This window comes from Balaenoptera physalus (assembly GCF_965194825.1).
Source record: "Balaenoptera physalus genome assembly, chromosome: 13".
NCBI lineage: Eukaryota > Metazoa > Chordata > Mammalia > Artiodactyla > Balaenopteridae > Balaenoptera > Balaenoptera physalus.
In genome coordinates, this window is record NC_138892.1 from 105,413,151 (window position 1) to 105,440,540 (window position 27,390).

Consider the following 27,390-nt stretch of genomic DNA (forward strand, 5'->3'; position numbering starts at 1 on the left):
CCCACCCCCGGCCCCGGCCCGGGACCACCCCCCCCACCCTTCCCGGGATCCCGGGATTCCCCGCCCCGCAGCCGGGGTCGCGGCCCGGCCCGCAGGTGGGAGCAGCGCGGAGCCTCCCGGAGCCGGCGCGTCCGGCGGTGCAAGCGAGGTGAGTGGGCGGCATGCGAGAGGCCGGGGCTGGGAGGACGCGGAGGGCTGGCTCCGGACGGGGCTGGCGACGGTGCGCGGCGCTGCTGCATCCAGCCTCCCGGCCCTCCTCATCTCTCCCGCTGAGCGCCCCCGGCCTTCCCCCGGGAGGAGGGGCGGCCCGCTTGCTCCGGCAGACGGCGGCTGGGGTCCCTCTGAGCTTACTGCGCTGGGAGCCGAGGCCGACCTGCTTGCACACTCCCCTGAACCCCGTTGCTCTCACCTCTAGGCCTCCACTCCGCCCTTTCCCAGGACCCTCCCCCGGGTTCCGGAGACCCCCGCAGCCTAGCCCTGGTCTGGATGTGGGTGAGTCCCGGGAGCCGCTCCGGAAGTCTCCGGGCTAGAGGGTGTTGGCAGTGGTAGCAAGAGGCTGGTCAGAGTAGAAGGGAAAATTAAGCTTTAGACCAGGAAGATATCTTTTGCGGGTGGGGAGCGAATACTAGTATCTACTGATTGATGGGTGGAGGGAGGGAGGCCGGAAGAGATAGGAGTTGGAAGTAAAACTGAGATTTGAAGGTAGAGGAAACCTAGATATACAGGAAAAGGAGGCAGAGTGGAGAGGGTCTGTGGATTCTAAGCAAATGGCAAATGTCAGACGAGTGTGACAATCAATTTTAGGGAGATGGCAGATATCCTAAAAAGGGGACAGCCCATTCCTCTGTCCCTCGGAGTACCTCTCAGTAGAATTTCACAACTTCACACAATGGTAGAGTATTCCACAGATCTGTTAAAATCAAAAAACACAATTTTTAAAAGATAAAACAGTTTTCCTTAACACTACAAAACCACCTTAGCACACTGAAGATAGCACAGTTTGTTAGTCAGGACACAGGGATAACAGTCTTGGTTCTGGAAGAGAAATTAAGCGATACAGTAACATGCTTAGAAAGTCAAAATATGAATAAGCACATGCAAGTACTAAAATGTCACTATATAAATAGTTTGCAAATTGTAAAAGAAAAATGTATTTTTAAGAAAGGCAAGGATAATAGCCCGTGAAATGATGTCACCCCTTAGCATTACCCTGGGCCTTGAGTAGAGCAGTTTCCCTCTTATCTGAGGTCTTGTGAGCTGGAAGATGATTTCTTCAGTGGTGTGACAATAATGGTACAATCCGCCTTTTTCCTCTGATCCTGTGGGCTCAGATCCTTTAATTTATAAAGTAAAATGGTATAAAAAACATGTGGTCTACGCTAGAATGGATTATGGGATCAGAGTCTTGTAGGCTGTCCTATTCCAGCGTTCCTGTCCCAACAGTCACTGCAAGTGATCTGTGTTACAGTAGGAAATAAGAGACATTTCCACATTTTTGTAGCTTCCCTATTTATTTCTGTAGCTAAACATTCTTTTTTGGCCACACCACGCGGCATGTGGCATCTTAGTTCCCTGACCAGGGATTGAACCCTCACCCTCGGCAGTGAAAGCACCAAGTCCTAACCATTGGACCGCCAGGGAATTCCCAAAACATCCTTAAGCTCCTAGAGCTTTGACTATGTTGACCTACAGCCAACCTAATCCCACTTTCCCCCTTTGAATTTCTTCTGTTTGCTTTAGTTTTAACTTTTGTCAGTAGAACTCATCTCCTTATTGTCTGTGGTCTTTACAAAGCCCCAAGGAGTATTCACCTGGGCCTGAGGGCTCATGCTCCTGGTCATGTGATGAGGAAGACCCCTCCTTAACAGAACCTCCTTCTCAGCCTGATAAGCCTCTGACCTCCTGCTGCCCCTTGCGCTTTCCAGGGTCCATGCTGGTCATTCTCAATGGAGAGTGAAAGCACAGATTCATAATGAAAACCAGCCCCCGTCGGCCACTGATTCTCAAAAGACGGAGGCTGCCCCTTCCTGTTCAGAATGCCCCAGGTGACACATCAGAAGAGGAGCCTAAGAGGCCCCCTGCCCAACAAGAGCCTGCTCAACCGCAGGCCTCCAAGGAGGTGGCAGAGTCCAACCCCTGCAAGTTTCCAGCCGGGATCAAGATCGTTAACCACCCGACCATGCCCAACACCCAAGTGGTGGCCGTCCCCAAGAATGCCAATATCCAGAGCATCATCACAGCACTGACTGCCAAAGGAAAGGAGAGTGGCAGCAGTGGGCCCAATAAATTCATCCTCATCAGCTGCGGGGGAGCCCCCGCTCGCCCTCCAGGACCCCAGCCTCAAGCCCAAACCAGCAGTGATCCCAAGAGGACAGAAGTGATCACCGAGACCCTGGGACCAAAGTCTGCAGCCAAGGACGTGAATCTTCCTAGACCACCTGGAGCCCTTCCCGGGCAGAGATGGGAGAACTGTGGTACGTGGTCTGTAAGGCAAAGGGGTGAGGAGCCAGCCTTCCCTCTCTGGTGGTGAGGACTGCAGTCCGCCACACTGATGCTTAGGACACACAGGCGTCTGCCCGAACCGGGAGAAAGCCTTGCCTTTCTTCATCCTAAAACCTTGACCCGGATCCTTTGGGCACTGTCAAAGGGGTTGCAATGTAACTTAGCATTTCTACTCCCTTCTTTACATTGGAAAAGGATTTGTTTATCGTTTCTAGTTATCCTCTGCATTGACCACATAAGGAAATAGGAATCTTTCTCCATCTTAATGAAGGAGAAAGCATGAGGAGGAAAAGTGACTTTCTTTGTTGAGATGCTCAGTCATGCTTTTGTTAGGTTGCCTTGACTGATCTCTGAGGCTCAGTGTGGCTCAGACTGAAATGCAACTTGAACTGTGCTCCTGGATTTCTCCCCAAATCCTAATGGGGCAGAGTACCCAAGAGGCCACCGCAGAGTCAGCAAGTGCTCCCTGTCCCTCAGGGCAGAGGTGATCCCTAACTGCCAACTTCACTGGGCCTGCGGGGCTCGGGATCAGGCAGCTAAGCGGCGTCTTGGGTTGTTTCCCCTGTAGCTGGCGGCGAGGCAGCCGGCTGCACGCTAGACAACAGCTTGACCAACATCCAGTGGCTTGGAAAGATGACCTCCGATGGGCTGGGCTCCTGCAGCATCAAGCAAGAGGTGGAGGAAAAGGAGAATCGTCACTTGGAGCAGAGTCAGGCTAAGGTGAACTGTCCCGTCACTCACTAGGGCAGTCAGAGCCGGAGCAGGGAATTTCTAAGAAGGGAAATCAAGTGGCCTGTGGAGTAGAATTTCCAAGTTCTGGTATTAGCACTCACTTAGTGTGATTCTATATAATTTGGAGCTCCCTTTCTACCTGGGATCTTCCCTCCCGCCTCCCTCGCCCCTATCTGTGAAATTTCCTTGAGGGCAGACTCCTCTGGCCCACTCTGTACCCCATCAGCACTGGGTTTAGTACTGTGCCATTGAAAGGAGATGGGTTTATTCACATCACATCAGGAGTAGGAATCAGACTAAGACCTAGGTCCCTCGACGCTCAGGTCTGAAAAATGGGTGTAGTTTTAACATACAGTTGATGCTTTAAGAGTAATAATAGGTACCCAGACTTTCCTGAGAGGTTTCAACTGACAAAGACTGGACTTCTAGTTATTATTGGACAATATCTTCAAAAAAATGACCGATGACAGAGAAGTGGTTCTATGTTTGGAGACTGGATTAGATCACCTCTAAGATTCTTCCTAACCCTAAAATTTTATTCTGTGGAATAGTGGTCTTAGATGATTTGTTTCCAGTACAATTCTATGGGATAAAATGTTTCTCTAGGGGATGTTCTTTGGGGTGGGGTGGGGCGGGGGAGGTCTTGTGAACTCTCCGTGTCATTGCCTTTTCTCTTTCCCTTTGGCTTCTCAGAACGCTCAGGTTGAGGGGCCCCCGGGAGCATCGGCATCCTGGCCAGACTCCGTGTCTGAGCGGCCACCCTACTCTTACATGGCCATGATACAATTCGCCATCAACAGCACGGAGAGGAAGCGCATGACCCTGAAAGACATCTACACTTGGATCGAGGACCACTTCCCTTATTTCAAGCACATCGCCAAGCCAGGCTGGAAGGTACCGTGTCCCGTAACAGCCACAGTCAAGGTCAGTCCGGCCCGATAGTTTGTCTACACGGAAGGGCAGTAGTCTGTGTCTGGTGTGGAGGGAGCAGTTAAGTGCCAAGGATGCTAGAACCTTCAACAACCGTATCTTTTGGATTGGGACTCGATCCTGCCGAATCCAGACGAAATCATCACTAACAGCCCTGTAACCACTTCATCTGTCGCTACCCTGGGTTGACGGAGACTCTTCAGTGCAGCACAGAGCCCACTTCTGTGCTGCGCTGAACAGCAGCTGGAGTGACTAAGTAGCTTTGTGAAAAGATATTAATGAAAAACAAAATCTGTAAGCCTCACGATCCAAAGATTCACCTTCTATAAAGTCACATCTCTTCTCCAGAAGGCGGGGATCTTCTCTTCCTCCTGCTCACGGAAACACAGATGCCTGGGAGCCATGGCTCACACGGGACTCAGAGCCACAGCGTAGGTGCCCCGACAGATGCTCTGTCCCAGACCAAGGGGCTTTTGTATTGTTTTCCCCACAGCAGGACAATTAACCTCACACTCACCTCAACTGAATTCCCCAGCATCATAATTTTTTTTTTTTGTTTTGGCCATGCCACGCGGCTTGCGGGATCTCAGTTCCCCGACCGGGGATTGAACCCGGGCCACAGTAGTGAAAGCCCAGAATCCTAACCACTAGGCCGCCAGGGAGCTCCCTGGCATCATAATTTCTTCACTCGCCTCTCTGGCTACTGGTTATCACCCACAGCCTCACTCCTCTTTCCCAGCCCCTGACAGCTGTCCAGGTCTCTGCTTTATCACCACCTCAGCAATGGCCCCAGTCTCTGTCCCCACTGGACAGACGGGTTGATGGCTCAGGTTGCCAGCTCTGCCATGCGGAGTGCCACAGGAGCTGCCAATAGGCAAGGTGACAGGGACACAAAGCCTGGGCCTGATTTCCTTGGGGGACATCGGCGGTGGTGTTTCCAAAGCCAAAGTAGCTGATGAGTGGCATCATCTACTTTCAGAATTCCATCCGCCACAACCTCTCTCTCCACGACATGTTTGTCCGCGAGACGTCTGCCAACGGCAAGGTCTCCTTCTGGACCATTCACCCCAGTGCCAATCGCTACTTGACACTGGACCAGGTTTTTAAGGTAAGCATCCTGGTTTTGTCCAAATAGGGCCAGTGTTGGAGGTCATGAGATCCATCGCAAAAGGAAAGAAGTCCTCTTGGGATGAGCGTATCCGATCAGGGTAGAGTTAAAGGCCAGCCAGCCCGTAAGGGATGGCACACTTCTCTGCTAGACCAGGCCACAGAGAGGACTCTCTGATCCCAAAACGGGACCTCCTGGGCAGTGTTGCCCTGTGATAAGAACTGCCTGGAACACTTGTTAAAATACAGCCTCCTCGGCCCCTCTCTTGGGGCTTCTGACTCAGAAGGCCTGGGTTGGGCTCAGGAATATGTGTTTTTAGCAAGAATCTCAGGTGATTCTTACAGAGAAAGTCTGGGAAACCTGGTTTTTAAAAAGCCTTTCTTTAGGCCGGAGAGCAGAAACGAAGCCTCCAGAATCTCTTGTCAGAAGCGATTGCTTTGGAGTTTCGGAGTGCCCATAAGGGTGCCGCTAGCTGCCCTCGTTCTCCTGGGAGGGACCGTTGTTGAGGGTGGCCCTCGGCGTCCATCAGGAATAGGTTTGCCCAGTCTGGTCAGCTTGACTGCACCGGTGGTAACTTCGTCTCGTTTCTCTCCCACGATGCCTGACCACCACCAGCCACTGGACCCAGGGTCTCCACAATCGCCCGAGCACTTGGAATCAGTAAGATTCTTTCCCTCCCGCTCGGGGCTCGGCCTTGTTTCCCTTCCACGCTCAGCATGGCTTCGGTGACAGGGACAAGACATTAGCAGGAAAGGGAGCCTGTGGCTGGGTGCCTGCCAGCCCTGAACGCAGAGCACCTGAGCTTCTGGGTGTTCAGGACACGTGATCGCCACCTCCTCCCGCTCCCGTGGGCTCATCACGGTGCCCCAAGCAGAGCGGCGCGTGGCAGGAGGACCCGCCATAGTCTCCCTGCAAGATGGTGACCACGGTGCATGGCACGGGCCTGGAGGGCGGCCGTCTTTGCTCTCACTTCTCTACCTGGCTTTTCTCTGCCCCTCATAGAGCTCCATGCTTTGCATCCCGGGGGTGAGGACGCGTGGATGAGGTGGTAGGACCGCCCGCTGCCGTGTGTCTGTGCCACCACCTGCCCAGGGCCAGGCGGTCGGTTCGCTCCATGCCCGGTCCTGGAGCAGCTGGTGGGGTCGCCTGCCTTGTCCCCCTGCGTCTCTGACCCGGTCTCTTTCTCTCCCTCTCTGCCCCAAACAGCAGCAGAAACGACCCAACCCTGAGCTCCGCCGGAACGTGGCCATCAAAACCGAACTCCCCCTGGGCGCACGTTAGTATGGGGGAGCCTGTTTCCGGGGGGCGCACCTGTAGGGAGCAGACTCGGGGGTCCCAGCCCAGGGGAGGAGAGCAAAGATCCCATAGCCTGGAAGGGGCCTGTCCCTGGACCCTGCTCCTGACCCCTCCCGGTCCCTCCCAGGGCGGAAGATGAAGCCTCTGCTGCCGCGGGTCAGCTCGTACCTGGTGCCCATCCAGTTCCCAGTGAACCAGTCCCTGGTGCTGCAGCCCTCGGTCAAGGTGCCGTTGCCCCTGGCAGCCTCACTCATGAGCTCGGAGCTCGCCCGCCACAGCAAGCGAGTCCGCATCGCCCCCAAGGTCAGTGCCTCGGGTTCTCTCTGAGCAGAGACTCCAGTCAATTACAGATTCTGCCACGTGTCCCTTGAGAAGCTTATACGTCTAGTTGGTAGACAAGGCACCGATACCTAGGAAAATGCAACAGCATTATAAGAGCTAAAAAGGAACCTGCTGTATGATGTAAGGGATGTCGGAAGGCCCACATGTGCCTGATGAGTTTATAAGAGTTCAGACAAGGGTGATTATAACAGATGGGCTGGGACGGTTCAGGAAGAGTTCACAAGGGAAGGAGGCTTTACAAAGTAGATTTGGGCAGCAAACAGGTGTGTAGAGGGCCTTTTTTTTTTTTAATTTTTTTTTTATTTTTGGCTGCACCACGCAGCCTGCGGGATCTTAGCTCCCCGACCAGGGATCGAACCCTCACCCGCTACACTGGAAGCCCAAAGTCTCAACCACTGGACCGCCAGGGAGGTCCCTGGAGAAGGCTTTGTAATGGGCGTGCCCTGGAGGCCCCCAGTAACAACGGTATAGTGATGGGCCAGTCTAGCTCTGGGCTTCTCAGACTCCGTACAGCTGACATTTAGGGCTGGATAATTCTCTGTTGGGGGTGGAGGGGTGCTGCCCTGTGCACTGGAGGGTGTTAGCAGCGTCCCTAGTCTCTCCCCACCAGATGTCGGGAGCACCGCCTGGTGTGACAATTAAAATGTCTCCAGGTGTTGCCAGATGTCCCCTGGGGGGAGTTGCTGCTGGTTGAGCATCAGTGGTCTAGCTCGAGGGGTGACGACAGTGAGTTAAGACCCTGCCATTTTGTAGAGAAGGATCTGTGAGCAGAGGCTGGCCTGTAGCAAGTACAGGAAGGGCCCCTGTGCCCCCTTCTCTGAGATGGAAGTAGCAGGGGCTCCAGATAAAGAGCCTTGGGTTTGCTTTTGTTTTTGTTTTTGTTTTGTTTTGTTGTTTTTGGTTTTTTGGTTTTTGGGGGTTTTTTTGCCGTACCACACAGCATGCGGGATCTTAGTTGCCGGACCAGGGATCAGACGCATGCCCCCTGCAGCGGAAGCATGGAGCCTTAACCACTAGACCGCCAGGGAAGTCCCTGTTTTTGCTTTTGTTATTTTAATTTAAAAAATATCATTTTAATATGCATAAAATTATTTTTACCAGCATAGATAATTTTACATAAATGCATTCATGTGACTGTAGCATGTACACTGTTTTTGTTTCAATGCAGTCTTTTTCATCTCCTTTTCTTCTTTTTGCTTCCCCTCGCATCACCTTCACCCATGTCTCCCCTGCTCCCCGTGATAAGCCATGTTGACAGTTTAGCATGCTTTCTCCCATTTGTTCATGCTCTTAGTATACTCTGCATACACCAATCGCCATAGCCGTGTTATACATGCACACACCACACACAGCATTGAAAATGGGATTGTATTACACACTTTCTTTTTTTTTTTTTTTTTAATTTATTTATTTTATTTTAGGCTGCGTTGGGTCTTTGCTGCTGTGTGCAGGCTTTCTCTAGTTGCGGCGAGTGGGGGCTACTCTTTGTTGCAGTGCGCGGGCTTCTCATTGCGGTGGCTTCTCTTGTTGCGGAGCACGGGCTCTAGGCGCGCGGGCTTCAGTAGTCATGGCACGTGGGCTCAGTAGTTGTGGCTCGCGGGTTTAGTTGCTCCGCGGCATGTGGGATCTTCCCAGACCAGGGCTCGAACCCGTGTCCCCTGCATTGGCAGGCGGATTCTTTTTTTTTTTTTTTTTTAATTAATTAATTTATTTATTTTTGGCTGAGTTGGGTCTTCACTGCTGCACGCGGTCTCTCTCTAGTTGCTGTGAGCGGGGGCTACTCTTTGTTGCTGTTTGTGGGCTTCTCATTGCGGTGGCTTCTCTTGTTGCGGAGCACAGGCTCTAGGCATGCGGGCTTCAGTAGTTGTGGCACGTGGGCTCAGCAGTTGTGGCTCGCGGTCTCTAGAGCACAGGCTCAGTAGTTGTGGCGCACGGGCTTAGTTGCTCCGCGGCATGTGGGACCTTCCCGGACCAGGGCTCGAACCCATGTCCCCTGCATTGGCAGGCGGATTCTTAACCACTGCGCCACCAGGGAAGTCCTACAGGCGGATTCTTAACCACTATGCCACCAGGGAAGCCCTACACACACTTTCTGCCCCAGGGAAATTCTCCCAAGTCACTTGGCATCACTTTATTCATTGTTTTTTGTTTTTTACTTTTTTGAGGGTTTTTTTTTGTTTTTTAATTTTATTTTTTGGCCGTGGCAGGCGGCATGTGGGATCTTAGTTCCCTGACCAGGGATCGAACCCACACCCCCTGCAGTGGAAGCGTGGAGTCTCAACCACTGGACTGCCCGGAAACTCCCTAATGCATTGTTTGTTTGCTTTTTTAAAATTTATTTATTTTATTTATTTATTTTTGGCTGCATTGGGTCTTTGTTGCTGTGCACGGACTTTCTCTAGTTGTGGCGAGCGGGGGCTACTCTTTGTTGCAGTGTGCGGGCTTCTCATAGTGGTGGCTTCTCTTGTTGCGGAGCACAGACTCTAGGCACGCGGGTTTCAGTAGTTGTAGCACACGGGCTCGGTAGTTGTGGCTCGTGGGCTCTAGAGCACAGGCTCAGTATTTGTGGCACACGGGCTTAGTTGTTCCGCGGCATGTGGGATCCTCCCGGACCAGGGCTCAAATCCGTGTCCCCTGCATTGTCAGGCGGATTCTTAACCACTGCACCACCAGGTAAGCCCTGCATTGTTTTTTAATGGCTACATAATATTCCATGGTGCGGCTCTGCCGTATGTTTTCCAACCATTCCGCTTTCACGGGCACATTATGTTTCTCGTTTTTTTTGCCCTATGGCAAACATTGCAATAAATATCTTTGCAAGTATCTTTCTTACTAGTGTTTTTATTTCTGTGGGATAGAGAACCAGACACGAGATTGCTGAGTGAACAGTTATTTTAAAGTTTATTAAATATTGCAAGATTGGCTTCCAGAAAAATCTGTGATAATTCACACATCCACCAACAAGACCTATGTTTGCCAGCCATGGGTGTTATCAGTCTTTTTAATATTTGCCCCTCTGCGGTGTATGAAGGACAGCTCCTTGTTTCATTTTATCTTCCTTTGCTTATCGGTAAGTCAGCACCTGTTCCCTGCGTTTGGTCACTGGGAATTTTTCACTGTGAGACGCTTATTTATGGACCTGGCCCATCTTCCTACAGGGTTTTGCTAATAATTTGTGATTTCTTTGTTATTAAAATATTAACCTGTCTTTTAAGATATTTTTTACTTCTGTTGTTTGCTTCTAAACTTTGTTTATGGTCTCCTTGCCACAGAAAGATTTTACATTTTTATGTAGTCAAATATGTCTCTCTTCTCTTTTACAGCTTCTGGGTTTCCAGTCTTGGTTAAGAAGTTCACCCACCCCCTCAGATTGTACATGTAGTCTCCTAGATTCTCTTTCAGGATTTGTATGGTTTTAATTCTTCTGTTTAAGTCTTTGTATATGGTATGAAACAACCATCCAGTTTTATTTTCTCTCAGATGGATACAAATTATGCTAGCACCATAGGAAATGCTCTTTTTCTTTTTTTTTAAATTTTATTATTATTAATGTAATTTATTTATTTTTGGCTGTGTTGGGTCTTTGCTGCTGTGCGCTGGCTTTCTCTAGTTGTGGCGAGCGGGGGCTACTCTTTGTTGCGGTGTGCGGGCTTCTCATTGCGGTGGCTTTTCTTGTTGCGGAGCACAGGCTCTAAGCACGCGGGCTTCAGTAGTTGTGGCTCACGGGCCTAGTTGCTCCGTGGTATGTGGGATCTTCCTAGACCAGGGCTCGAACCCGTGTCCCCTGCACTGGCAGGCGGATTCTTAACCACTGCGCCACCAGGGAAGCCCAGGAAACGCTCTGTCCTTTACCCCCAGAATTGAACTACCACCTTCATCATATAGTCTCATATTTAATAGTCTTTAAGACTTTAAAAAGACAAAAGAGGATCAGTACCAGTATGTCACTTGTCTCAGTCATGAACTTGTGTCCCACCTGCTGCCTGGTTGAATCTCCAGACCTGGCTTTCACCTTAACCTGCTTCCCTTCCAGGTGCTGCTCGCGGACGAGGGGGTCGCCCCTCTGCCCACGGCAGGACCAGTGAAAGCGGAGAAGCTCCTCCTTGGAGAAGGGCTGTCTCCTCTGCTTCCAGCCCAGTCCATCAAGGAGGAAGAAGTCCAGCCTGGGGAGGAAACGCCACACTTAGGGAGACCCATCAAAGTCGAGAGCCCGCCCCTGGAAGAGTGGCCCTCGCCCTGCCCATCTGTCAAGGAGGAATCGTCCCCCGCCTGGGAGGATTCGTCCCGCTCCCCCGTCCCCAGGCCCAAGAAGTCCTACAGCGGGCCCAGGTCCCCAGCCCGCTGCGTCTCTGACCTGCTTGTCATCAAACGCAGAGAGAGGAGGGAGATGAGCCGGTCTCGAAGGAAACAGCACCTCCTGCCCCCCTGTCTGGACGAGCCGGAGCTGCTCTTCTCCGAGGGCCCCGGGGCGTCCCAACAGGCCACAGCAGGGTCCTCACGGCCTGCCTCCCAGCTTGGCTCCTCCCAGGAGGAGGGCGGGCCTTTCAAGACACCCATTAAGGAGATGCTGCCCATCTCCTCCACCCCGAGCAAATCTGCCCTCCCCGTGACCCCCGAACCCTGGAGGCTCACGCCCCCGGCCAAAGTGGGGGGGCTCGATTTCAGCCCCGTACGAACCCCCCAGGGTGCCTTTGGGCCCCTGCCGGACTCGCTGGAGCTGGCAGATCTCAGCACCACCCCGCTGAAAAGCGTTCCCCTCTTTGACTCCCCCCGAGAGCTCCTCAATTCCGAGCCCTTTGACATCACCGCTGACCCCTTCAGCGGCTGTCCCCCCTCAGATACGGAGGTCCCCAAGCCAGGCTCCTCCGAGCCGCAGGTTGCCAGCCTCTCGGCCAGCCGTTCTCTGACGGAAGGCTTGGTCCTGGACACGATGAACGACAGCCTCAGCAAGATACTGCTGGACATCAGCTTCCCCGGCCTGGAGGAGGACCTGCTGGGCTCCGACGACGCCAGCTGGGCTCAGTTCATCCCCGAGCTGCGGTAGAGACGGACCCGCACCGCTCAAGCCAGCGGCTCTCCGGGCGCTCGTGGGGCTGGCCTTCCGAGCCCTCTGTGCCGGGACAGCAGGCGGGGGCCGTCTGCTCCTCCAGCCCCGCCTGGCCTGGTGACGCCAAGGCAGGCGTCACGCCAGAGCCGCCACTGGGCCTTCTGCAAGCCGCGAGGTCCTGGTGACCAGTGTCCGTGCCACCCACTCCCCAAGAGCATCTGATTCCTCCCTCCCTACTAGGAGCTGAGGGTGGGAACAGCAAACACAAGGGTGAAAAGACATGAGGAGCGCCCCCCACCCCTGACTGTTTGCGTCTGTGCCCAGCCACCCACCACCTTCCCTGCTCCGGGCAGGGTGGCCCTTGTAAATGGTGTATATGTTCCTAATTATCCTCTAATTATAAATGTAAACCTATCTCCTTAGATCATTACCTAGAGACTGCCAGAAGGGGGCTAGGATAACGAGGAGGTTCAGTTTGCTTCTGTTACTTGCTTTCGGTTCCTGCGGCGGGGGGGCTGCAGTGCACGGTTCCTTCCAGGCCCCTCCCTCGAGGGTTCCTCACTGTAGGCACCCCGATACGCGAGTCTGCCTGCCAGCACCCTCCTACTGCCCCTGCCTCCCACCTGCCCACGTTTCCAAGTCAGCTTTCCTGCGAGAAGAAATCCTGGTGAAAGGGTCTCTTATTATGGGTCAAGAGTGGGGCGGGGGCATGGAGGCACCTGGAGCAGAGTGGGTTCCCAGATGTGCCCGAGAGACGTTTCTCTGATAAGGTCCCTAATCATGCCAGAGAGACGAGTTAGGAGGCGGAGGCCGGCTGGCCTGTCTGCCTGCCTGTCTGAGCTGGCACCACAGCTTTGCAGAGAGCCGCCCTGGGCCCCAGCTGGCCGTGTGCACAGCCCCCAGCTCCAAAACACTACTGTAACTACCTACTCAATAAAGCCCAGGGGCACATGCTGGTCTGTGGCGTGCTGGTGTCTGGTCCCTACGGCGTGAGGGGGGTTGGGAAGGAAAGTGGGTGACGATGAAAATGGTTGTGACAGGGAAGATGCAAGGCTTGAAGCCAACACGGAGCCCTGGAAGGAGAGTGCAAAGGGCTGTGGCCCGGTCACCTCCCTCCCTGGCCCTGGCACGTCCGTCCTCCCAACTCAGCAGTCAATCGGCGGTTTTCCCAGTGCCGGGCCTGCACAGTCAGCCTCTTTTGGGGACCTCTGAACCTGCTGGGTCACTTAGGCCTTCCAGGGCTCCCTGAAGAAAGGCCTACCCAGGGGCACCCACCCACCAACATTAGGGAAGGATGGGCCCAGTTACAGGCGCCTCATGACCACCTCCATCCCCAACCCGAGGCCTGGGAGCCAGCTGGCCCTGCTTTTCTGCCCCCACCTCGAAGCAGCTCCTGTTATGAGCCCTATTCCCCACCTGCCTCACCTGAAAGGCAGCCAGGGTCCGAGGGACTGGTGAGCCCTCCCAGGGAGAGGTAAGGGCCTGTGTCTCCACCCAGGAAGCATCACCATAGCAACCCCAGCAGCAAACAATGCTGCCAAGAAGGTCTTCCCTACAAAGCTGCCGCTCCTGCAGGGAAGCCCAGAAAAATGGCCAGCAACCTGCAGAGATCACCCAGAGGGCAGAGTGACCCATCCCGCGTCAGAGAACCTTTCCTGAAGGTAGGGGGCGGGGCCGCATCTCTGCAGCTACCTTTCTGTACCACACTGGGTGAGGGGCTGTCCCCAGCCCCACCCCCTGCCTGCCCCCTGCCAGCCCCAGGCTGGGCCATGCTTTCTCCCGGGCAGCAGGGCAGCAGAGCTCCAGGCGCGTGAACCCTTGTCCTATGACCCTGTGAACACGGAGCTCAGGGCAGAGGAGAGGAAATGTCTGGTTATGACATCCAGACCCACCCCTGGGGTGTGCGTGTAGACATGACTTAGGGGACTGGGCCCAAGGAACAGGTGAGCTTTGGGGATCAGAAAAGTCCTAGGGGCAGGTGGGAAGCAGAGGCATTTTGGAGGAGCCTAGTGTCCTGAGTGGCACAGCCTGAGTGCCAGCTCTGCTGCCCTCACTCTGTGCCGTGGGCAAGTTATTCACCCTCACGTGCCTTGCTTCTTGCATCTCTGAGATGCAACAAGAACACTTACTCGCAAGGTGTGAGGGTTAAATGAGATGAGGATAAGTATTTCGCAAAGTGTCAAGTATATATCATCTGCCACCGTTTATTTCAGGGGGGGTGGCGGGGCGCCAGAAAGGAAAGGAACCCACATCTGGATGCTTCCTACATGTGATTGTATCTTAATGAGACCTGAGGGAAACGCACCAACGACAGAGAAGCGGGGGACGGGAGGAGCCTGGGCAGAAAAGCACTGGCCCCGTTCCCTGGAGAATGGTTTCCCTTCTACACTCTGCTTGGAAGGGGCGTTTTCCCTCACACTACCTCAGCCCAATGTGCCTGGAGAAGAGCACCAGGATGGGGAGGATGGGTGAAGGCAGAGTGACGAGAGGGAAAATGTCAGTTGAGGAAAGAGGCTGGGAAAACAAAACCTGATAGATGCACAGAGAACAGTCTATGAGGATGCGTGCAGATCATACCAAGCGGCCACGCGCTCTGGGCAGGAACCGAGAAAACGTCCCCCGCCCCCCGCACCCCGCACCCCGGCCACCTGGCCCTGACGAGAATCCGGGTCTGGAGGCCGCTGGCAGCTTGTCCTCTCCAGCGGAGGAGAGGCAGAGCGCTCCCAGGCTCCCTTGTCTCTCCCTAGATGGTCCACGCCCACGAGAGCCTCCCGACGCCCCGCACGTGGGCTCAACGCGAGTTCTTCCTCCCCAGGGAGTCCTCGGAGCTGCCCGGATTCACCCGGCAAGCCTACCACCAGCTGGCCCTGAAGCTGCCACCCTGCACGGAAGTGAAGGCCAAGGTGCGTCATCGACTGGCCTGCCCTGGGAAGGACGCGGCCCAGCACACCTGGGGCTTCCACACGTGGCTGCATGTGGGACATCTGCCGGCCGCCTTCCCCTCCAGGCCTGACAGGCCCTATGACAGCAACGTCTGGCGCTGGTTGACGGATTCCAGGGCCCACCGCCGCCCCCTGGCAGAGCCCCCCGTGCCCCCTCCATCCTGGATGGGTCAAAACAGCTTTCTGACCTTCATCTCCTGTACTCCTCTCTTTCTGGACGCAAATAGGAGGCACCAGGTGATTCTCAGGACAGTGAAGGAACTGAGAGAGGTGGGGAAGCTCCAGCTGAGGAGTGAAGTCAGGGCACCCCTGCTCGATGCCAACGGCAACGTCCTGCCCCCGAAGAACTTCAAGAAGTAAGAGGAGCTGCCTCCTCGGGGAGCCCACCCAACCCACCTGTGTCCAGGGGACCCCTCCCTCTTTCCGATTCCTCTTTCTGACGTCTTACCGTCCCTCCTCTGGTCACCTGAAAACTCAACTCTGTCCAAACGTAGCTGGAGGGACCGGGTGGAGGCCAGGGAATGACAGCCAGGGGAGGGGCTTGATTACTTAACGAAAATGTAGGGGAGACAGCTGTGTATTGATACTTGATGCCTGCCAGGCCCCAGGGATACAGAGAAATGTCATTCAGTCCCTGCCCTCAAGGAGCTTCTGAAAGGCAGGTATCGACACACACGCACATGGAAAGACAGCTCTCAAAACCAGCCCACGCGTGCCAAGTGCCCAAAGCGTGAGACAGACAACAGGTGTTGTGAGGACGTCAATTATTAATAGAAAGAGCCGAGAGCCCGAGGCAGAAGCTTGGATTAAACTCCAGACTGTGTCACTTTGGCAAATTGCTGAGTTCTTGCAGACTCAGTTCCACGGATGCTGAAAGTTGGGCGGGGAGGTGGGGAGTGGTAAATGCCGTGCCCACCTCACTGCGTGAAGATAAAGTGGGTGAATGGATACATAAAATCACCGTACCAAACACAGACGTTATTACAGACATTCAGAAGAGGGAGGGGTGGGTGTCGTCTGGAGCACCGCCCCGGGAAGGCTTCGTGAGGCCGGCCAGAGGGCTAGAGGCTGGGAGGGGAGGAAGGCTTCGGAAGCGTCGAGAGGAGGGGTGGCTGGTGTGAGCAGAGGCAGGAGTGTGGAGGGACTCTCCCTCCCTGCCCATCGCGGGCATGCCCGGGGGCGTCTCCACTCCACTGCCCTCTAGGCTCTGGGCACGGGTGGCAGGAAAGAGAGAGAGGGATACAAAGCGTGTCTCAAACTCCAATACCATTGACAGAAGCCCCAAGGGACTGGAGTGGGAGGCTGCGGAGGTGTTTAATCTTTAAAAGAAAAAGCCAACAGTTGGTGATTTTGAGAGACGATTACTAGGACCTTGACTTCTCTCTGCTGTCTCGCAACGCTGACCACTGACGGCTACTCCGTACTAACTCTGGACACACGGACGTGGGGAAGACTCAGATCGCTGCTCAAACACCTCACAGCCAAATGGTTCTAATCACTTTACTATATTCCTTACTCCTCCCACTACTCCCTGAATAGAAACTACTATTATCAACCCCCTTTTACAGATGGGGCATCTGAAACACAGAGAGGTCAAGTATCTTGCCCAAGTTTGCACAGCTAGTAAGGGCAGAGCTGGGATTTGAACCCAGGGAACACAGCTCCAGGGCTTCATTCTTAACCACCACGCTCCACCTCCCCTCCTGTCTGACCCAAGAATCAGACAAGTTCACAGCCAACGTAATGTTCTATAAAGGTAGCAGGAGAGAAATACAGTATCACCCACAGAAAGCTCGGCACGGTGCTCGGTGCACAGGAAATATGTGTGTAGGGTGGCAGAAGCAGCCAGGCCCTGGGAGTCGAACAGAACTAGGCTGGAATCTACCATCACAAACTTGCGACACAACTTCAACATTCTCAAATTCCTTGAGCTTCACTTGCCCCAGGTGTGTATTGGAGATGCACCTGGTACCTTTCGGGGTATGGTGTCTGGCAGGGAGAGGGGGCTCAATAAATCATCTCTGTGTGAGAAGGGTCCTGGTTTCGCTGGCTTGCTGCTGTAGCCCAGCCCTGGAGCAGGAATAAAGGAGGAGGTGGCATGGGAGCTGGACCTTGAAGGGCATGTGAAGTTCACCAGGTGGCAGCAAGAGAGAGTGAGAGGGGAGGCCCGCCCAGTCTTGCGGCCCCTGCGGAGCAGCTCTGGAGGGGCTTCAGATGAACCCCGTCTAGGAAAGTGAGACAGCACATTCTGAGCAAGAGGACCAGACAAGGCTTCAAGACGCTCACGATCTTCTTGGGGAAGTAGGACATTTACATGCAAACCCCGCCTCCCTCCAGTCTTACAGTGCATTAGAATCACCCGGCCCACTTTAGAAAAATGTTGAGGTTTGAGCCCCACCCGGGAGAGTCTAACTTGCTTGGCCTGGGGGAGAGCCCGGGCACCGGTGTTTCTAAAAAGCTCCCCAGGGTGATTCTAACATGCAGCCAAGCCTGCGAACCTCTGATGTAAACCAAAGTCAGCAATTGCGAGGATACCTGCTGAGCCAGCGCAAACCACGTTGAACGATTTGCCAATATTCAACTCTGTTGTGCAAAAAGTGGACTTCCCAGTGTTGAACCAAATACCGCAGGTCTGCAGAAGAGCGAGCCGTGAGACCAGCGTCGCAGGGCAGCAGGTCAGAGCGGGAAGGGCTCCTGGACTGCGTTTATAGAGAAGGTGGGGCTTGGAGGACAGCTAGAATCTGGGTGATCCCCTTACAGACTACATGTCCGAAGGATGGAAGACTGACCAAGCAGATAACATGATTCCACCAGCCTAACGCCAAAACGCACACACAGGGTGCAGGCCATTGGGCATAGGTCAGGAGCAAAGTGGAGACTCAAGGTAACAGTGGGCGCCATCACCCCAGAGCACCATCTTGGGCCTGGGCCCGTGCTGCTGTGGACCCCTCGTGCCTCAGCTTTCGCAGTGCGGGGTAGGGCAGAGACACGTGGCCTCAAGTGGAGGCAGGTAAAGCGCACAGGTCCGCAGGGTCCTGGCCGGCTGGGGCGGAGAGTTGGGGGGGAGGGGCAGCGGGGAGTGGCCAGAGAGGGAGAAGCTGCAGGCAGGGCCCACCTCACCTCCCCTGGCCCCTGTCACATGCCATGTCGGTGACCTTCCCCATCTGGGCTTCCCTGGGCCTCTGCCCACTGCCTTCTTTGCCCACTTTTCTCAAGCTGTCAGCACCTGGGAATCAAACACCACTGGGGTTCCAGCCCTGGCGTAACCACTAACCAGCTGTGTGCCCTTTGGGAGGGTCCTTTTTCCCCTCAAGCTCTCAGCTTCCTCCTCTGCACAGCAGGAGCCACTAGGGCAAAAATAAGTGGAATAAATAAAAGAAACAAGTGACGCACCTGCAAAGTGCCTGGCACAGCGTCGGCCCTCCATACCTGCAGCTGTCAATCATTACCTGTAGAATAAAAGTAATAAACGGGTGGGACACGATTCAGCCTTATGGAGGAGTGAAGCACTGACACACGCAAGAATGTGGATGAACCTCGAAAACACGAGTGGAAGACGCCAGACACAAAAGGGTGCATATCATACAATTGCATGTCTAGGAAAAGTCCAGAGGAGGCAAATCCCTAGAGACAGAAGGTGAATCTGTGGTGGCCAGGTGATGGGGAGGGGGATGGGGGCTGAGTGCTTCATGGGTACAGGGTTTTCTCTTGAGGCGGATGGAAATATTTTGGAACTAGATAGAAGTGCTCCTTGTACAACATCATGAGTGAACAAAATGCCACTGGAGTATAAGTTAAGATGGTAAATGTTGGACTTCCCTGGCGGTCCAGCGGTTAAGACGCCATGCTTCCAATGCAGGGGACGCGGGTTCGATCCCTGGTCGGGCAACTAAGATCCCACGTGCTACAGGGCAACTAAGTCCGTGGGCCACAACTAGAGAGAAGCCTGCGCGCTGCAACGAAGGACCCCGCGTTGCCACAACTAAGACCCAACGCAGCCAAACATAAATAAAGAAATATTTTAAAAATGTAAAAAGATGGTAAATGTTATGTGAATTTCATCTCGATTAAAAATAATTATATAAATAGGGTATGTATAGAGAGTTTCCAAAATTCCTTCTAGTTCCAAATTTACAGTTCCACCATGGTCCTTCTCCTGGCCGCCTCTCCCCGTGGTGGGGGGATGGGTGGGGAGGCCCACAGCCAAGGGAGGAAGGAGAGTCTCCCGAGCGCTCCAGGGGAGGGTGGGGCTCGGGGAACGGCCCATTCTCCCCGCTCTGGATCAGGAATGACGGTGGGAAGGAGGAGGTCCCTTGCCTCAGATCCTGGCATGTTAAAGCGGGGCAGGCCTCTGGGAAACAAGCGTTTGGATGGTAAACCGAGGCCCAAGGCCGAGGCGATTCGCTCCGGGCCACAAGGCCAGGTTGTCCTTGCCCTCCTGGTACAGCCAGGGCTCCGGGCCACAAGGCCAGGTTGTCCTTGCCCTCCTGGTACAGCCAGGGCTCCGGGGCCTGTGCTGCCATCCTGCTTCTCAGACTACTTGCCCATCATGCCTGGGTTTTGTCACCTCCAGCAAGAGAAGCCCAGGGCACACTCAGAGGGTTAATAGGAAGTTCTGGGGAGTGAGCCGGAGGAGAAAGCCTCCCACTCTCCAGCCCGGAGCTGGGAGGGAGGGTAGAGGGGTGAGCTGCGCTTCCACAGACACCCGCCCGCCTTGCAGACCCAGACCCCCTCCCCCCGGCTGCCGGCCTCACGCGGGACTTCCACCCCTGCCTCCACCCTCCGGCTCTGCTCTCTGGATGGCGGCCTCCTTCCTGCTGGCAGCACTACCAGGGGCTCCCTTGTCCGTCCCCGTCGCCAGCCAGAGATGCAGAAGCAGGATTCCTGGAATTCCTCAACTCCACCAGGCCATGGAGCTCCGGGGACAACAGTCTCCGTAGGTCCTCCTGGGCCTGGGGACTCTTCAAGGCAACCCTCAGCCCAGCCTGCCCGCAGCCATGGGCGTCACCCCACCCCACCCTCCCCCATCTGCTCAGATAAGGAGTCCTCGGAAGCCTCTGTGGGGGGCTGGGGGGACCCCTGCAGCCTGGGCCCGCCTTCAGGACCTACTCTCTCACCGCAGCTTTCTCAAGCAGATCCGAGAGGGAAGCAGGGCTGCAGCCCGCTTGCCCCACCCCTCGCACCCCTCCCCAGGGCACCCCGTGCTCTGCTGAATGCCGCCAGCTTCAGGACACAATTGGTCCCGGCACAGAGGCTTCAGAGCCGCTTCTGGGTCCTCCCCTCCCCTCGCAGCCTCCCTCTCCCTCAGCCGGGCTCCAGCTGAGTGGGCAACTGAGAACAGGTCAGGTTGCTGAGCCACTAGGGCCTCAGGAAGGGCTGGGGCCCGTAAGGCTGGAAGCTGGGGGGCTGGGGGCCCCTGGGGGAGACGCAGGGCCAGCCAGTCATGACCTTCAGTCTCCATCTCACCCACCCGACTGCAAGGCTGTCCCATCTAATTGCCATGCCTCAGAAAGCCCTGCTGCTGGGGACTTCCCTGGTGGTCCAGCGGTTAAGACTCTGTGCTCCCAATGCAGGGGAGCTGGGTCCGATCCCTGGTGGGAGAACTAGATCCCGCGTGCCGCAACTAAAGGCCCGCATGCTGCAACTAAAGATCCTGCATGCCGCAACCAAAGACCCGGCACAGCCAAATAAATAATATTAAAGAAAGAAAGGAAGGAAGGAAGGAAGGAAGGAAGGAAGGAAGGAAGGAAGGAAGGAAGAACGAACGAACGAAAGAAAGAAAGAAAGAAAGAAAGAAAGAAAGAAAGAAAGAGTCCCGCCGCTGCTCCGCGATGACAAGTCAGAGCACGATTCCCTGCCCAGGCCGCCCAGACCCACCTCTGGCCTCCCCGGGACGCGCTGGCCTTTTGTTTCCATCCCGCGCTGACCCACCTGCTCAAGCCCTTTGCCTCGTTGCGTCTCTTCCACCTCTGAGCTTCTGCTGGTCGTGCTGTCCCCTGAGCCACATCACTTACTCTTTTCATTACACAGTATACATAATTGCTGTTGCCGGTTTATCGTTATGTTTAGTGGTTCCTGTGGCTCTTCACAGAGTTGCTCATCTCATGTTAGTCTCAAGCCAACACACTGTCTGTGGGTCCCAGGGCAGAACCTCCCAAAGGCCCACCTGGAAGACAAAGCTGCTGCATCCTGGCATTGTTCGAATTCCAAGGCAGAGTTTGGATGCGTGGCTTCCCCTAGGCCACCATGGTTTCCAGTGGACGGTCACTGAGCACTGACATGAGACAGCATGACAGGCTTCTTGGACAACAGTCAGTGGCTTCTTTAGCAGGAGTATCACTAGACACTGGTGCCAGGGGTGCCCAGCGCAGGCCCGAAGCTTAGGCCAGGAGGAACGGGAAACGGAGGTAAATGGAAGCAGGAAAGAAAGTCGCTAAACACAAGATGGGGGGAGAGAAATGCTGAGGCCAGAGGGAGGGCGAAGCAGGATCCCCGCTGGCACTCGACATTCAGGATGTCTGGAAGGAGGTAGGCAGCTTTGCCAGATTCCCGAGGGCACTTGCAGTATCAAGATTTGGGGGCAGGGCCCAGGGGTAGGGGTGAGGGGGGCTGGCAAATGAGTCCCATGGGTACCAGGGAAAGGGGAGGAGTAGAAAGGGGTCTGGAGTGACCGCCTATGCCGTCAGCCGGATCCTGGAAAAATCAGGTGGGCGCTCACCAAGCTGGTCTAGTGTCTCAACACCTGAGTTGTTGGTGGTAACAGCACGTTTCCTCTTGTGTCCTGGAGTCCTGCTGGACAATTCAGCCAACGAACTTTGTGTAAGAAGAGAGAGAAGGGAGCAAAAACAAGCAAACAAACAAACAAGACCCTGCCCTTATAAAGCCTAAGATCTGGTGGGAAGATGGACAAGTAAACAATTTTAAATAGTGTGAGAAGGAAGGTAAGAGATGCCTGACCCAGTTGTACTATGAGAGCAGAGGGGAGAGGCATCTAGGTCAGAGCCTGTGTGTGTATGTGTGTGTGCGCGCGTGTACACACGCTCACGCAAGAACACTCCTGTGTACGTGAATGTCAGCTCCCAGATAACAGCAGGCAGATACCCAGGACTCGCTGTGTGTTGGGCAAGGGGTTGCGAGCTCTTCATGAACCAACCCACCTAATCCTCCCAACACAATGAGGCCCCACGTGCTCTCCATTTTAGAGACGAGTCTACTAAGGCCCCCAGAGCTCTTAACCAGTTTGCTGTTGGGCTTCTCATTCATACTTCACAGAGAGTCTGCAGATGACACGTTATTTCAGTTTTACAGATTAGAAAGTGGATTCCAAATGATTAAGCACTCCACCCAAAGTCACCCAGCTAGTAAGTGAGCTGGGAAACGTGACCAAGCTTGTCCGAATTCAACATCCCGTGCTTGGTCTGCTTTCATCAATAGAGACAAATGCTCCACCATTCTGTGTCTTGGTGTTTAGTTTTGTTTTGTTTTTTGGTCACGCCGCACGGCTTACAGGATCTCCTTTCCCTGACCAGGGACTGAACCCGGGTTACGGCAGTGAAAGCCCGGAACCCTAACCACTAAGCCACCAGAGAACTCCCTGTGCCTTGGTTTTGCCACCCATGAAATAGGAGAAAAGCATCCTAGCCTCAAATGCAAAAAGTGGTCCTAGCCTGGCAGTCTTTGGAAGATCTACCTCTTTGGGGTGGAGGTAGGGTGAAAAATTTCAAAACTGACCCTGGCCTTCTGGGACCCTTGCTGGAGAATTCTGGAAAACAGCTTCATTCCTGTCTTGAGCAGATCTGACAAGGCCAGAGGGGAAAGTCTGAAATAGAGCCGGCTGGCCTCACCCTCTGTAGGGTCAAGGGTGCTGTTTGTCTAGCTCTGAATAACCCATTCTATGGGGAATATCCTGGGAATTTCCTTATGTGGCAGGGCTGGATGATTTCACTACATCAAGTGAACTCTCCTCCCTGTCCCTAATATCAGTGACAAGAAATGGCACTATTTCACTTTCTTCTTAAAAAGAAAATGTGAAAGAGATTTAAAGGCATGGAAGGTTATTACAAGGAAGGTGGGAACCAGTTCATCTCCATCTGTACTGAGGTTTGGAAAAGAGGGCAGGTATTTTGAATACAGCTACAGGGATTTAGATTAGACATAAAGAAGAACTTCCTGATAAGGTGGAGGGATGCTGGAATAGATTATGCCAGGTTCCAGGGAGCAAGCTGTGAATCTATTCAGACCAGTGCTGTCCAAGAGAAATATAATGGAGCCATACATGCAACTTTAAATTTTATAGTTGCCATATTAAAAAAGTAAAAATAAACAGGTGATGTTAATTTTTATAACACATTTTCCCAAGAAAAAGAAAAAGGGACTTCCCTGGTGGTCCAGTGGTTAAGAAAGACTCTGCGCTCCCAATGCGGGGGGCATGGGTTCGATCCCTGGTCAGGGAGCTAAGATCCTGCATGTCACTGCCACACGGCATGGCCAAAACTAAAAACAAAAACAAAACAAGCAAAAAACCAAACAAAACAAGAAGCACATTTTACTGAACCAAACAGATCCAAAATATTATCAATATAAATAATGTAATCAACATAAAAATAATTAATGCGATAGTTCACATTGCTTTTGGTATTGTTTTCAAAATCCAGTACGTATTTTACACCTATAGGATATCTCAGTTCAGACCGGCCACATTTCCATTGCTCAATAACCATGTGTGGCCAGTAGCCATGGCATCAGTCAGCACAAGCCTAGAATCACTAATGACTGACACCCCATGGCAGATATGAGATGTAGTCTGGTTTTACCTAAGGGCAGAAGGTTCTCCAGGAGACCTGAGGGCCTATGAGGGTGAAGGCCAAGAAAGCGGTATCTCCTGGAGCCCTCTCAGCCTTCCTCGTTGCTAGAAACACAAAGACCCATCGCCCTCTGACAGTTCTGAGAACCCACTCGGCAGGGCTCTGGGTTCCCTTTCAGTAGAGGAAACCCTGACCCCTCGGGTCTGTCAGATGCAGGGTTTGGTGACTTGTTAACCCCAGTGAGTTAACGCTGTCCGGGAGAGCAAGGAAAAGGGTTCCGTCCTGGGTGGGTGAGGAGCTCTGTTCTCTCCACGTCTTGCTGGTGTGAATGACTGGTCATGGGGTGGGGGGGAGCCAGGTCGGACAGAGGGGATGGAGATCTACCCCGTCTGGGGTGCAGTGTGGGAACGTCAGCCCAGGCCCAGGCTAGCCCATCTTGCCCCCGTCCACGGCATCTCCTCCAGGTACCAGCATGGCCCTCCCCCTCACCTTGTTCTCATCCTGTACGATGTCATCTGTCCCCCACCCCCACTGCTCTCCCCTGCTCTGTCGCCCAGCACTCAGCACTACCCAACATCATAAATGGTCTAGGGCTTCCCTGGTGGCGCAGTGGTTAAGAATCTGCCTGCCAATGCAGGGAACACGGGTTCGAGCTCTGGTCTGGGAAGATCCCACATGCCGCGGAGCAACTAAGCCCGTGTGCAACAACTACTGAGCTCTGTGTGCTTAGAGCCCGTGCTGCACAACAAGAGAAGCCACCGCAATGAGAAGCCCGTGCACCGCAACTAAGAGCAGCCCCCGCTCGTCACAACTAGAGAAAGCCCGCACGCAGCAACGAAGACCCAACGCAGCCAAAAATAAATAAATAAAATAAATAAATTTATTTAAAAAAAATTATTAAAAAAAAATAAATGGTCTAGAGTCTGCCTTCCTCTTTTGGATGTGAACTCCATGGGGGCAGGGGCTCCATCCGACTCCCCACTGTACCCCCAGGGCCTCGCTCAGTGCCTGACACACACAGTAGGGGCTCCAAAAATATTTTTTGACTGAGTGAAAGGAAAACGTGTTATAATTCAGAGGAGAACCAAAGCAGTGAGGGAGCCGTATCTCACACTTCCATTTTTTTCTCACAAAATTTCTGAGTTTGGTTCCATTCACTTCAACATTGATGTGAACCGCAAGATGAAGTAAATGAGAAAAGTTACAGATATTTCCCAAGCGTCTCGGAAAGGAAAACCTCCAGTCCTTCTCCTCCTAAGAATCCAGATGGTTTAATCTTCCTGAATGCTGTCCTGGGGAGTTTTCTCCCTGCGTCTCATGATTAGAGCTCAGTGCAGTTATTCCTCGTGAACGAATCGGTTTGTTGGACTATACATCGGTTAGGTTAGAAAATGATGAGGGGAAGGAAGAGAGGTGAGTTATTGGCAAAGACACAGACAATCCAGCTGAGGACATAAATGGGCCACAAAACACTCCCCGGCGTTCTGAGAAAGAAGAGCTCAGAGCTCTGTATTGCCAGAACATTCCCCACGCAAGAACTCCCTGCAACGTGGGGGAAAGCACAGATTTACAAAGGGAGAAGCCAAGGAACACAAAAAGCAAGGGTCTCCTAACCCCTGAGTGTGTGGGATGATGAGACAGCAAGTGAGACAATATTAGTTTGAGTCACAGACACAGGGACCAGCTGGGCCTCTTCTGCAGCTGCATTCCAGAGGATGGCATTTCCTGAGCACGACTGGTTCCCAGGCCTTGTCAAACCCACTGGAAAAGAGGTGATGCTGTCCCCAAGCTCACCCCATTCTACACCACAGGAGCACCTGCTCTCCCCTGGGGTGGGGTCCACGTGCTGGGACACCCATCCAGGTGGTCAGCCCGGCCCGAGGCCACGTGGCTAAGTGTCGCCTCATTCTTGTTCCCAGACAGCGGCACTCCTCCAGAGAGTGCATTAATAAAGGACTCTTGAAGATCTTGAAGACTTTTCAAACCTAAGGAATGGCTGACTGAGAATAAGGTTGGAGGAGATGCCTTTCGGCACGGGGCCTGCCCGGCATCCTGGTACGCAGGGCACTGGCTGATCGGTCCATGCACGTGGTTAATCCTACTGAAACAACCAGGGAACCCAGTACATGGCAGTGGGTCCTCTTCGACCTCTATCCCAGGCAAATATGCGGGTAATAGGTGTCAAGGCACAGGGGTGGAAGGGAGCTGGAATATTCCACTGAAACTGACTCTAAAGGAAGCCAGGATCAGGGGGTGCTGAGCTCAGCAAGTGAAATCACACTAGTGTTTGGTTTTCAGTCCATGTTTACCGTCTACATCGTGCTCTCGCTTCGGCATAACGGAGCCTGAGCAGGACTCGGGAGACAGAACCAGAGGCTTTGATTCCTAGCTCTGCCACCCGATACCTGAATCTGGGGCGAGTTTTCTAAGTCTTGGTGTATTCGCTTCCTGGGGCTGCCGTAATAAAGCACCACAACCTCGGCGGCTTAAACAAGACAAATGTGTTGTCTCACAGTTCCAGAAGCTGGAAGCCCAAGATCAGGGTGTGGGCAGGAATGGTTCCTTCTGAGGGCCGTGAGGCAGGATCTGTTCCAGGCCTCTCTCCTGGCTGCTGGTGGTTTGCTGGTGACCTCTGACCTTCCTTGTCTTGAGATGCACGGCCCCATCCTCAGCCTTCATGCTCACATGCTACTCTTCCTTCATGCATCTCTCTCTGGGTCCAGATTTCCCCTTTTAATAGGGACACAGTCATACTGGAGTAGGGCTACCCTGATGACTTCATCTTAACTTGATTATCTCTGTAAAGACCCTATCTCCAAATAAGGTCACATTCTGAGGTCCTGGTGGTTGGGACGTTAACATATGAATTTGGGGGGAACACAACTGAACCCCTAACACTTAGCTAGTTTCCTCTTCTGTAAATGGGGATCATAATACAATTGCAGTGGTTGTAAAATGCCTCAAGAAGGCATGTGGTCCGCAGGAGGCCAGTGGATGTCTGCCTTGTCTGAATGTGCAGGCGCCTCCGAGCCTCCTGGATCAGACCGCGCCCCGGGGAGCAGGGCCCAGGTCAGGACTTACCCTGTGAGTGTCCAACACATGTCAGCAGAACCGTGGCCAGTGCCTGCTGATGACGGTGAAGACGAAAGGCTGGAGAGAAAAATCTGACGGCAGACGTGCCAGGGCTATAAAAAATCTGATACCGAGTGTTGGCGAGGACATGGAGCTGAGGAGCCCTGGACGCTGCTGGTGGAGTGCACGTTGGTACAAACGCTTTGGAGGGCAAGTTGTGTTGAAAGGAAGAAGGTGCGTATCTGAGGCCCCAGCAATCCCACTCCTGGGTATACACTCTAGAGGAATGCTTACACGTGTGCCCCAGGAGGTGGGTGCAGAAATGTTCACAGCAGCATTGTCTGTAACAACAAAGCATGAAAAATAACCTAAATTGCCTAAGTGTGTTGTATTCACTGGAGAAATACTATACTGCGTTAAAGTGAATTAACTAGAGCTACGCGTAGCTCACGGGTGAATCTCACTAATAAAATCTTGAGCAAAAAAGAGCAAATTGCAGAAGAATCTCTACAATGGGGCATGCAAAACGAAACGACACACTGCATAGAATACACACGTATGTATGTGCATAAAGAGAGGTATGAGGGAATTCCCTGGCGGTCCAGTGGTTAGGAC

General features: G+C 53.6%; 2 protein-coding genes across 5 annotated transcripts; both read left to right on the top strand.

Moving 5' to 3' along the window:
* Positions 1–8: 8 nt before the first annotated feature.
* FOXM1 (forkhead box M1) lies at positions 9–12,908 on the top strand. 4 transcript variants are annotated; one of them, XM_082422107.1, is made up of 11 exons: positions 9–148; positions 416–492; positions 1,926–2,474; positions 3,071–3,222; positions 3,928–4,128; positions 5,144–5,272; positions 5,888–5,932; positions 6,479–6,548; positions 6,696–6,871; positions 10,234–10,317; positions 10,944–12,908. In XM_082422107.1, exons 3-11 carry the CDS (start codon positions 1,973–1,975, stop codon positions 11,952–11,954), a joined length of 2,370 nt encoding a protein of 789 aa, XP_082278233.1. In that variant the 5' UTR covers positions 9–148; positions 416–492; positions 1,926–1,972; the 3' UTR covers positions 11,955–12,908. The 4 variants fall into 4 exon arrangements, with proteins under 4 accessions (XP_082278233.1, XP_082278230.1, XP_082278232.1 ...); XM_082422104.1 differs by lacking the exon at positions 10,234–10,317; XM_082422105.1 differs by lacking the exons at positions 416–492; positions 10,234–10,317 and having other exon boundaries at positions 39–148.
* Positions 12,909–12,988: 80 nt separating this feature from the next.
* On the top strand, positions 12,989–17,596 carry TEX52 (testis expressed 52). The gene is made up of 2 exons (XM_082422179.1): positions 12,989–13,618; positions 14,705–17,596. The coding sequence occupies exons 1-2, from the start codon at positions 13,547–13,549 to the stop codon at positions 15,257–15,259; spliced, it is 627 nt and encodes a 208-aa protein (XP_082278305.1). The 5' UTR covers positions 12,989–13,546; the 3' UTR covers positions 15,260–17,596.
* The last annotated feature ends 9,794 nt before the right edge of the window (positions 17,597–27,390 follow it).

Coding starts and splice junctions, on each gene's coding strand:
- FOXM1 (XM_082422107.1), top strand. CDS start 1,973: ATGAAAACCAGCCCCCGTCGGCCACTGATTCTCAAAAGACGGAGGCTG. Junction 5,273..5,887: donor CACTGGACCAGGTTTTTAAG/GTAAGCATCCTG, acceptor GACCACCACCAG/CCACTGGACCCAGGGTCTCC. Junction 10,318..10,943: donor TAGATTCTCTTTCAGGATTT/GTATGGTTTTAA, acceptor CTTCCCTTCCAG/GTGCTGCTCGCGGACGAGGG.
- TEX52 (XM_082422179.1), top strand. CDS start 13,547: ATGGCCAGCAACCTGCAGAGATCACCCAGAGGGCAGAGTGACCCATCC. Junction 13,619..14,704: donor TCAGAGAACCTTTCCTGAAG/GTAGGGGGCGGG, acceptor GTCTCTCCCTAG/ATGGTCCACGCCCACGAGAG.